Source organism: Castanea sativa, chromosome 11 (genome assembly GCF_040712315.1).
Source record: "Castanea sativa cultivar Marrone di Chiusa Pesio chromosome 11, ASM4071231v1".
Taxonomy (NCBI): Eukaryota; Viridiplantae; Streptophyta; class Magnoliopsida; order Fagales; family Fagaceae; genus Castanea; species Castanea sativa.
In genome coordinates this window covers 62,651,179-62,663,320 of record NC_134023.1, presented here as the reverse complement: position 1 = coordinate 62,663,320, position 12,142 = coordinate 62,651,179, and the positions used below count along the sequence as shown (strand labels likewise).

Sequence of the window (12,142 nt, the reverse complement as noted above, 5' to 3'; positions counted from 1 at the left end):
GCATAACCACTATTAGATACAAAAGAATTGGGTCAAGCCTACTCTAAGTTATACATTATCAATTATCTCCATCACAAAAGTCAGCCTCCATCAGCAGTTAGTCTAACTACTACTAGCCACCAAAAAGTTGTCTCAAACGATAGTTGCCTATTCTGAAAAAGTTTGTAAAATAAAGGAAATGAGACAGAGCCCAGTAAGTAGCATAATTAATGGAACTAAAGGCATAACTACTATTAGATACAAAAGAATTGGGTCAAGCCTACTCTAAGTTATACATCATCAATTATCTCCATCACAAAAGTCAGCCTCCATCAGCAGTTAGTCTAACTATTGCTAGCCACCAAAAAGTTGTCTCAAACAATAGTTGCCTATTCTGAAAAAGTTTGTAAAATAAAGGAAATGAGACAAAGCCGAGTAAGTAGCATAATTAATGGGGGAGGGAGAAATGCAAGTTTCATGATAATGAACATTTTACAGACATGCTATTTGGGAATTTCCATTTGAATTCTGCAAAATAAATTTCCTTAACATCATGACAAGAATGATAGGCATATTGTAGCACAAAGCTTCCCAAAGTAACTATGAAACTACATATTATTCATTGTGAGCCATAAAATATCCAATACCATTTCAAATCCAAAAACCTCACCCTAGGCCACATGACAAGCTCGTCACACAGACGGGGTAATCACCAATATCATGGCACAATGACAAAACCACATCAAAATCTCACAAGTTAAAGTATTTGATATACACAGTTCACTTCCAAGTAGTTTCATAAAATATTTCAATAACCAAATAGTCACAATATTCTGAAAGTCCTCTAAACTATTTCTTATCATAAATATTTTGCAAGAATTTCCCAAATAATACAAGCTAAGATAAAGCATCTTTAGAATTTGCAAATAATGTAATAAATTCATAAAACCCAAGAATTATATCAAGATGCTTATCTCTTCCATACCAACAAATCATGTATTTCCCCATATGCAATATTAAACATATGCGCTTTTCATATATAATAGGGTCACAACACAGTACTTTTTAAGAAAACATAGTTTCACAAATAATTTTTCAAAATGTGTTTGACCCAAAAATAACGTTTATGCAACATGGTTATTTTACAAAAATATCCCATTAAAAAGCTACTTACCTTGCAACCCACAAAAAGCTTAGTTCCAAAACTCCAGAGGAGATTAGGTAGGACCTAAACAATACCAAACAAACCTATCACGATAAGCATATGGCTTGACATTTTATCTAGTTACGAATTTTAAATCGCTAGATAAGAAATTAATTAGGCAAGCCTAAGTACTTAACCTCACAAATAATGTATTTCACTTCCAAAGTTTATCAACAATTTCATTTACAAGGCTTAGACTTCAATTTATAATCATGTCATTCAAAGCCTCTTCTTTACCATAAGAGATCCCAATACTTTATGAATTTCTTCCTCAATATAGACGTCATTTTCAAGAGACCCACAAAACAACAACATATATAACAATACCCACCATTACAAACCCTAAATGTAAATCCTCCACTAGCTCCAAATACACAATAAAAATTAGATTCATCAACCATATCACATTAGAAAGCCAAAACTTCCAAATCTTCACCACTTAGCTAACCACCATTGCAAAAATCATAAACCCACTCATCAAATACATCCACCAAGACTAAAACCCATACATAAAAACACATAAATATCACTTCTAATAATCAAAAATCACATGGGTATTATTATTAAAGCTTAGATAAACATAACCTCAAGCAAAAGCATATAAACCCACCAAAAATATTAGAAATTTTTACCTCAAATAGTAGAGATGAGTGAGCCTTACCTTTTTCCTATGGAGCTTTTCAATGATCTTGCTGAAAAATGGTGGTGGAAGTGGTGAGGAGTGGTACCAGCGGGAGAGTAAGGGAGTGAAGAGAGGAGAGTTTGTGAGGAAAAAGAAAAGAAAAGAAACTTGTTAAAGACCCCTAGGTTGACCTGCCAAATAAGGAGGGATTTTTGTGAGTGTGTGGTGTGTGGTTGGGAAATGAGGGGTAGGTGGGTCACGTGGCTCCTAAAAAAAAAATCTGATCTCCTTTTTTTTTTTGGCTAGGCCATTACACATATTCCCACGTTCATCAAAATCCGAAGGGATCCTCACAACTTTAAAAGATTCCCTTGGAACTTGTTCCAGATGCCAAATAGTATTCAGTAGTGAATTTCCCCAATGACACTACTAGCCCTCAGTTACCGACCTCACTATGTGCGCGTCCTATCTCGACTTCCCTCGTTACTGGTCAATGTTTAAGCCGACCACTTAAGACTTCCTCGAGAAGTTGTCCCTTTGACCTGTCATCCCAATTTTAGGGTTGGACTCACTGTGATAAGGCTCGGAGTTAACTCCCTCCAAGCGTACCATACTTAGTTCCTCTAATGGGCCTTGGGCCCTATTTTGGGTTCTGATTAAGTGGGCTTGCACAGGCCTTTTGGGCCCAATCCCCCACAAGTGTAAATGAACTCTAGGTTAAATTGCACCTTCTTCACTTATAAATTTTAGGTAAAACCATAAAAGTTGAATTCATGAATTCAAAACTCATTGAATAAGTGTATAACTTACCCTTTCTCAAAAAAAAAAAAAAAGTGTATAACTTACCCATAAAAAAATTACATGTCACATTTATTCTTTTATTTTCAAAATCAGTGGTAATGAGGTAGTAACACATTTAATGTTCAAACATGAGAACAATGTATCATTCTTGGATTAACAATGTACGTAATTTTATATTTTGCACAACCTTTTCTTATATTTTGAAACCATGACTAATTCAAACACAAACCCCACCCAATCTAATAGACTTATTAGACTATTAGATTGCATTGATAGACTTATTATTAGGACCAAAGTAATCCTGTAAGTACTCAATATTTTTTACAATTGTTGAGTTGTCATATTGTTATTGATTCTTATTGGGACCTACCATTAAAATTATTTTATAGTTTATCATTTACAACTTGACACCTTAATGATTCTAAAAATTGTGACTTTAGACTTATTGTTTTTTTTTTTTTATAATGAGTAATGCTATTATAGTCACAAATTATTTTATAACATTTTTACAAACTATTGTTGGACTCAAGATAGGAAACGTCTCAAAACTGAAAAGAGTTATTCTAACTCATAAATCAAGTTATAATAAAATGAAAAAAAAAATCACTATAAATAGTAAATTCATTAAAACGGTGGCCTAAACAAAGGATTTGGTTGAAAAGCGGCATAGGTCATGAAAGCATTGCAACTTAAGTCAACAATTAATGATTCTACTATATGCTCAGAGGATTTCTAGTAATGTCCTTTTACCTTTCAAACTTCTTACATTGCAACTTAAGACAACAATGACAATCTCTGAGGTAATGGAAAATTTGAGCTGTTCATTTTATATCAGTAAAATCCATATTGAATTGGCTTTTGTCGTCTTACTGGTTTGACAATAATAGCATCAATGTTGTGATAAATTCATATTCTTTTAGTATGTTCACCTCTGTTTGGCAGGTGTGTGTGTGTATATATATATATCAGAATTTACCAACCAAACTTTTATAATTAGCAGGGATGGTTAATGTGCCTGTACTGTTTAAGAAACCACCAATTCTTAGATATGAAAATACTTGTTTTTGTTACATTATAATGTTATTAAACTCTAGGTCATTGTTATTATTTGATTCAAGACTAATTTGAATATGTTGATTGTAGTCCAAGTAGTCTCTCCCCACCTTTTTTAAGAGGCTGTCTTAGGTTCAATGCATGAGTCAAAGTGGCTCAATGATGGGAATGCTTTTACTTATTCTACTGTTTTCCTTTAATCAAGTTTTCTGACTATATATAGTAGGAGCATATTTTAGTAAACCTAGGATCATCATAAATTTTGGATTCCTTAAACATAGTGGCATTTTCCCTTAATTGTTACTTTTGCAAAGTGGAGTTGATTATGATCCTTTGTCTTTGTCGGCCAGTGTAAGTAACTTTCAGCGAGTATGTGTTAACTAGCAAATGCAAGAGAATTTCAAAAATAAGCTAACAAGTTTCAGGAGACTTGGACATCTAAAAGCACAAATTAAGCCCCAAATTCGTTCTTCATTGCAAACATGTTTAGGGGATATTTGCTTGTGAAAAACTTTCAAGCTTGTGAGTGGCAGAATCTCATAAGATTTGAACGTACCCTATATATATATACATATCAATCTAATTGTTTAGTGGAAATCCTACCTCTAAGCTGTGTATTTCTACCATTTGCCTTTAATAAGTACGTCAAAATACTGGGGGCATGTTTTAGAAAACCAGTTTCTCCATCAAATCCTTGTAAATTCTGCTCCATATATTATGCAATACGATTCAATTTATGCATTTCTTGAAAGGGGTTTGCACTTTACAGTCATGGTGCCCAAATCGAATGTCCCATTTATTTAATTTTTTTTTTTTAATCTTGTTATAATAAATGGGAATGTCCAAGAGACAATGTTTCTCTCCCTCAACAGGGGAATTCAAGAGAGTGTTCGTTCCATTTTTCTGGCTCCCTAGGAAACACCCTCCACAAGTGATGTCCTATCCTACTGAATCGTTGGAAAACTCTACGGTGGCAGTGTTGATCAATGAGACCACACGGCAATGGAATGAGGAGCTGATCGATGGAGTTTTTGCTTGTAATGAAGCCGCCTTGATCAAAAAAATCTCACTTGGACGTGTAGCTTCAGAGGACGTGGTGATATGGCCATGCACTCATGATGGTAGGTACACTTGTAAATCGGGGTATGGATTATTGAAATATGAAGCCGAGCTGCAATCCTCCCAACACCTCACAAAGCTGGATTCAACACTTTGGAATGGCATTTGGTTTTAGGAAGATGGGTGCAGATTCGGGTTAGGGCGAGGATGCAGTGTGACAACTCGACAATTTTTGAAAAAGTAAGGTACGGGATAGCAAGATACGTTTATTAATAAATTATTAAATATATTTTTAATTTTATTTTCTATATATTACTAAACATATTTTTTCATATAAAGGAAAACATATATCAATTTAAAAACAATAATAGATTAAAATAACCTTTGGGATCAATTTAATATTTATAACTAATATTTAGGGGGTAAATTTAGCAAATTATTATTATTTTTTAATGATAAGTAATTATTTAAATTGATACAATTACTCAATTTTTTGGCTATTATTAAGCTAAATGATATAAATTGTTGAATTTAATATAGTATTTAAAAAATCATAATAAAAATATTTAAATGTGGAGGTTTTATTATAAATAAACAAATGTGTTAGGTATTTATAAATAAGGCAGCTTCCAAGAACCTCCATTGCCAAGTCCCACCACTACCCACATGCATTGCTTTATTAATATCACATTCCAAGGCTCTATTTGAAAGTCTACATATCTGACACCTCCCTGTCTTCTTCTTCTTCTTCTTCATTTTTTTTTTCTTCTTCTTGCCTCACAAATCATTTGGTAACAGATCTTTCTTCTTCTCCTTCCCTTTTTTTTTTCCTCACAAATCTTTTGGTAGCAGATCTTTCCTTTTCCTTTTCTTATTCGTACAGAATCAGACCGAATTGGGGTTGTTTTTCGGCAGATTTTGGCGGATTTCAGCCGGTTTCAGCCCAAATCGGTGCGAACTGGGGGCCCAAAAAAAACAAAGAAAGGAAAAGAAGTGGCGAATCAGCACGTCGAGTGCGAATAGGCGCATTGAAACGAGTCGGGTGCGGGTGCGGCAGCCCTGGAGCCACACCCGTGCTTCCCAGATTTGGTCTCTCCCAAGTGCCAAACAAAGTGAAGAAGTTGATGTGGCGTGCCTGCCGAAACGCTTTGCCAACAAAAGTAAGCCTAGTGCGAAGGACAATCATTGATGACCATCTTTGTGACCGCTACCATGAAGAACATGAAACTCTATTTCATGCTCTCTAGCTGTGCAAGGAGGCCGACGTGGTCTAGGCTGATCTCGAGTTTATATATGGTCTTGTAGGAGGCATGTTCATTTCCTTAACTTCAAAGAACTATTATCTTAGATGATTGTGCAACAAAAGAGTGCTGAGCTCTTTGCTATGACTGCATGGTCGTTTTGGACTCAAAGAAATCAAGTCCAGCTAAACCAAGCAGCCAGTGTTGTCCACCATATTGCCCAACTGTCCAAGGATAAGCATCCCGAGTTCCTAGCCTGCCAGTCAACTTCAACAGCTTCATCAATTGAGAGACACGCACGAAGTAGAAGCAGAAATTTTTGGGAAGCTCCTCCGGCGGACATGGTGAAGATTAACTTAGACGGGGCTGTCTTCTCCGGTGAGAACAAGTCTGGTATCGGCGTGGTGATAAGTGACTGCTTGGGCTTGGTAATTGCTTCTTGCTCTAAGATAGTCCAACAAGCCTATAACAACTCTGAAATTGAAGCACTAGCTGCAACTACGGCTTTGTCTTTCACTGCTAACATTGGCATAAACAAAGCGATCTTCAAGGGCAACTTCTTGGTGGTTATGAAAGAACTAAATGAACATGATGCTCTGCTATCCTCTATAGGCCCTTGGATTAAAGATGCAAAGACCTACGCCAATAGTTTTTTTCAATTACTATACTCTCATACAAGGAGAGAATGTAATAGTTAAGCTCATAATCTAGCAAAATATGCGATTGATATTCTAAATTTTTGTTGTGGATAGAAGATGTTTCACCATATGTTATGACTTTTAATTTATAGGCTGATTTAGCCGGGCTAGTTGGGTGCATTTCACCTCTTTCCCCACAAACAAACAAAAAAAAAATTGTCCTTGAGTAGCCTAAAAGCTTTAAGGCCAACCCTTTTGACCGGCCGATGACTATTATGAGATTGCTTTGCTTTTCTTGACTAAAGATGGTGGTTGAAACTGCACAAAAACAACCAATTAAGCGTGGCCATCATACATACATACATACATACATATATATATATACACACACATATTGTGATATATATTCACGCGTCTCCGGCCCACATGGAACCATGACATTTGAGGCGATCAAGAGATGCATCCTCCTTAGTTTTCTTCTACTTACTGACCCTATTTCTTGCATGGAGCTTGTTTTTCACCGGTGAGAGTAGCGCCTTTTTCTTCCAAATTTTATATTGTTTGACATGTATATATCTAGAGGTTGTAGCCTGTAGTTTCACATTTATTTTGTTTATGTTTTCTGTGTGAACTATAGAAAGGGAGGTTGGTTTATTTTAGGAGGGGGGGAGGGGGGGTACCATATGACTCAAATTGTGAGAATTAATTAGCTCTCATTTTGGATGGATAGAGTTCTAAACATTCTTTGATGGTTCTCAAAATTTACAAATTAAGTTTTTTTATTGTTCTTGGTGTTTCAAATCAACGATTTTAATTAGACCTTAAAGTCTCAAAAACAAGTTCTATTAGTCCTTCTGCCTAATTTCATTAATTTCTATGTGGACGTTGCTAATATATTAATGGAGTAATAAGATGGCCTATTTTTAATGAGAGGACATCTAGGGGCCGTTTGGTAACGTTGTTCTAATAACGTTGTTTGTATTTTTTGGAAATACGTGTAGATAAAAAAGTATGTGAAAATACATGTAATGTTATTTAAAAACTGAAAACATGTGTTTAAACATATATGCCACTATTTTTTTCATTTCCAATTTTTATTTGAAAATAGGAGGAATAAACACACACACAAACAAACTACACAGTACACAATTGATGGACCCAACTGGCCAACCCCAGAGGTGGCTCTAAGTGTTGGTGAGGGTGGTCCTCACTTGAAAAAATATATATACCTTAAAAAGAGATTAATTTAATGAAAGTGACAAATTGTAGGTAATAAATTGTAAATTACATTTGAGTTAATTGTCAAGAAAATAAATAATCTGATGTGATGCCCCAAATTGTTCGGATTTGATTAGATTGTGTGCATGTGTTGTATTGCATGAGCGTGTATTAAATCCCACATCAAGCAAGCCTTAATGTCTACTCTCTCTCTTTTTCTTTTTCTTTTTCTTTTTTTAGATAGTTTTAACCTATAGCGTCGGCTCCTGATAATAGCCATTTTATTATCAAACCAAGACACCAATTAGTTTTTGATATAGGTGGGGTAGCGGGAATTGAACCCCAGATCTCTTATTCAACCATCAGAGATTTTACCAGTTGAGTTAATTAGAATCCACCTTTAATTTCTACTTGATTAATGCTTTTAGTATAAAACTTAGATAGTTGTACTTTTCAAGTACTAGCGTTACACCTACCCTAGCCTTTCCCATAAGGGGGAATATCAACGATGTTTCTTAATTAACAACAACAACAACAACAACAACAACAACAACAACAACAACAACAAAAAAAAAAAAAAAAAAAAAAAAAACTCCTTCACCCCCAAAAACAAAAATAAAAATAAACACTTTATTGGATAAAATTTAGTTACAAAATTGGTTGTAGCCTTTGTGGGGAGTAAAATGACTCAAGCGGGCATTTAGGCCTTTGGGTTCTAGCAAGGAAGGCCGATCTGTTCTTGAGCTAAGAATTTGTTAGTACTGCGAATCGGCCCATACGCCGAGGGTCCCAGGATACAGCCGAGGGTGAGTTTCTTCTCGGACAGACCCAAGAGAACTCGGAGATTCACTACGAAGGTCAAGGCAGAATTCTAGAAAGACTGTTGGTTAAAAGGGGGAAACCCTGAACCTTCTAGATACACCGGTGTTAGAAAAATATCAAGAGCAAAGGTTGCCACCTCCACATTAAAGACTCTGCACCTACCTCCCTGGCCGCATTAATGGGGAAGTGACCCCTGAACAGTAGAGCTAAAACTTCTGGTCACTATTCAAATGCACTAAGAAAAGAAATATCTAAGGGGGAGGGGGTTTGAGCAACACGTAGATAAAATATCAGGAAAAGAAGTATTTAAGGGGGGTGAAGGCCAAAGAAAAAGGTGCCAGTCTGTAACCAAGAAAGAAATTAAGAATTGTAATTTTTAAGAAAGAAAGAGAAATAATACAGAAGTGGTCCTCGGCTCACGTCCGAGGAGGTCCATCGGCAATTATCATTTATTATTTACAAGTGTTTGCACACTATATCCTGTTATTAAGTTCTCAGTACCTCTAATCTAGATTTCAAGCCAACGCTCTACAAATTTCATTGTTTAAGGCTCATTGGGCCTGAGCCCATAATTGTCTTTGGGTCCAAGTGTAATTGTGCACTTACAATTGGCGCCGTATGTGAGAAATCTAGTCTGGAAGGAGCTGGGATACTATGGCAGGCCTAGGTTCTCACCATGCAAAATCACAGGGATCACAACCGGAGGATCTTTTCAAGCGTCTTGAGCGTCGAATGGATCGAGAGGGAAGCGTCCATACAGAATACCCTAGGGCTAGCCATACTCATGGCGGGGGTAGCACCACCCACGAGGATGGTGCTAAAGCCATGCAGAAAGAGATTAATTGTTTGAAAAGAAAGCTGCGCCGCGCCAAACGTAAGCCTTCACCGTCCTCACCTAATCCTTCTTCAGTGGAGGTCCGGGGAGGTAGTTACAGCTCGAGGTCATACTCACCCCCCAGCGTAATGTCCTCTTGTGAGGAGGACCACCCGCCAGCTCGCAGACGTAAGAAACTTCCTTCCAGGGGCTTGGGGAACGATGCTATGAGTCGAGCGTTGCACCAACTCTCCAAATCTCCATTCTCACGGAGGATTGAGAAGGGGAGGCTCTCCAAGAGGTTCACCCAGCCCACCTTTACCATCTACAATGGCCGAACTGATCCGGTGGAGCACGTGAGTCACTTTAACCAGAGGATGGCGGTGCACTCTCATAACGAGACCCTGATGTGTAAAGTTTTCCCCTCTAGCTTGGGACCTGTTGCTATGAGGTGGTTCAACGGCCTTAAATCGGGGTCTGTAGGTTCGTTTGGGGAGCTTACTAGAGCATTCGCTTCACGGTTTATTACATGTTGTAGAGTGCCTCGGCCATTGAACTCGTTGTTATCCATGACCATGAGGGAAGGGGAGACGTTGAAAGCATACTCCGACCGGTACTGGGAGATGTTTAACAAGATAGATGGTGATTTTGATGAGGTGGCGCTCAATACCTTTAAGGTAGGTCTTCCTACTGATCACGATTTGAGGAAGTCCTTGACCAAAAAGCCCGTCCGCAGCGTACGTCGCCTCATGAATCGTATTGATGAATACAAAAGGGTAGAGGAAGACCAACAGCAAGGAAAGGGTAAGGAGAAGGTTATCCCGCAGGAGAGAAGGGATTTCAGATCGGACAGATACCATAACAACAAGCCAAGGAGAGATTACATCGGGCAGTCCAGCTCGGCAACACCTCAGGCCGTGAACACTGTGTTCCGAGAACCAGTACACCAATTACTGGAGAAAGTTCGTAAGGAACCCTTCTTCAGGTGGCCTAGTAAGATGGCAGGAGACCCCGCGAAGAGGAATCAAAACCTCTTTTATCAGTACCATCAGGACGTGGGCCACACTACCAAGAATTGTCGGACCCTTTGGAACCACTTGGAGCAGCTTGTCAGTGAAGGAAAACTGAAGCAGCACTTGTGTCAACCTAGTGGGCAGGGCAGTCAATCCGGCTCGAACAATCAGAAGAATAATCCATCTCGGCCGGCATTGGGAACAATTAACGTTATCTTCGCTGCACCTGGCAGGACCGGCTCAGGCCCCACTAGGGTGATGGTGGTTTCCCATTCCCAAGCCGAAGAGGCAGGCTGCAGGCCGAAGAGGCAGGCTGCAGGCCGAAGAGGTTGAAGGTGACTTTACCGGTCTTGGGATTTTCAGAGGAGGATAAGGTTGGTACCATTCAACCCCATGACGATGCTCTTGTGGTCACTCTCAGGATAGGGAATTATGATATGAAGAAGGTGTTAATTGATCAGGGCAGTGGTGTAGATATCATGTACCCTGATTTATTTAAGGGGCTAAGATTGAAGCTGGAAGATCTTACTCCTTATGACTCGCCACTCATAAGCTTTGAAGGAAGGGCCGTTGTGCTGAAGGGACAGATTCGTTTGCCCGTTCAATCTGGCTCAGAAACGGTTGAGGTGAATTTCATTATGGTCGACGCGTACTCCCCATATACAGCCATCCTCGCCAGGCCATGGCTGCACGCTCTGGGAGCCGTCTCCTCTACCTTGCATGTTAAGGTTAAGTTCCCCTCTGGGGAATATGTTGAAGAGATCCTCGGCAGCCAATCGGTGGCCAGACAATGCATATCGGCCGCAGTGCTTCATCAGACAGAAGTCGAGTCATCGGCTTTACTCATCAAGGACTCATAGCAATTAACAGCTCCGGATGCCCCTGGAGCGGTGACAGGAGAGGAGACTCTTTGTGAGGAGTTAGAGAAGTTTTTGATAGCGGATGACCCAGAGAGGTTCTTCCAAGTTAGCATACGTTTGCCACACCAGGAGAAGATGGAGTTGTTGGAATTTCTGAAAGGCAATATTGATATTTTTGCGTGGGACCCTTATAAGGCTCCAGGCGTAGATCCGAACTTCATTTGTCATCATTTAAATGTCAACCCCGCCATTGTTCCGAGAAGGCAGCCATCTCGGCGTTCTTCCAAGGAACATTCCGAGGCTGTCAAGGAGGAGGTGCTCAAACTCAAGAGGGTTGGGGCTATTAAAGAAGTTTTCTACCCCGAATGGTTGGCGCATACGGTTGTGGTCAAAAAGAAGAATGGAACGTGGAGAGTATGTGTGGATTTCACAGATTTGAATAAGGCCTGCCCCAAGGATTCATTCTCAATGTCGCGTATTCATCAACTTGTGGATGCCACTATCGGACATCCTCATATGAGTTTTTTGGATGCCTTCCAGGGTTACCATCAGATTCCATTGGCATTGGAAAATCAAGAGAAGACTGCTTTCATTACTCCAACAGGGAACTACCACTATAAGGTCATGCCGTTTGGGTTGAAGAATGCTGGGGCTACCTACCAAAGGATGATGACCAGAATGTTCGAACAAAAGCTAGGGAAGACGATTGAGGTATATATGGATGATATGGTGGTGAAGAGTAAAACAATACCTTCACACGTGAAAGATCTGGCCGACACCTTCCAGGTGCTAAGAAAGTACAAGTTGCGCCTTAACGC

General features: G+C 38.9%; 1 protein-coding gene and 1 long non-coding RNA gene across 2 annotated transcripts; one reads left to right on the top strand and one right to left on the bottom strand.

The window, feature by feature from the left end:
• Positions 1–238: 238 nt before the first annotated feature.
• LOC142615367 (uncharacterized) lies at positions 239–1,884 on the bottom strand. The gene is made up of 3 exons (XR_012840727.1): positions 1,845–1,884; positions 1,154–1,207; positions 239–373 (listed from the first exon to the last, which is right to left on the bottom strand). It is a non-coding gene; the product is annotated as an uncharacterized LOC142615367 (long non-coding RNA).
• Positions 1,885–6,066: 4,182 nt separating this feature from the next.
• LOC142616895 (uncharacterized) lies at positions 6,067–6,657 on the top strand. The gene has a single exon (XM_075789650.1). The coding sequence runs from the start codon at positions 6,067–6,069 to the stop codon at positions 6,655–6,657; it is 591 nt and encodes a 196-aa protein (XP_075645765.1).
• Positions 6,658–12,142: the final 5,485 nt, after the last annotated feature.

Coding starts and splice junctions, on each gene's coding strand:
- LOC142616895 (XM_075789650.1), top strand. CDS start 6,067: ATGATTGTGCAACAAAAGAGTGCTGAGCTCTTTGCTATGACTGCATGG.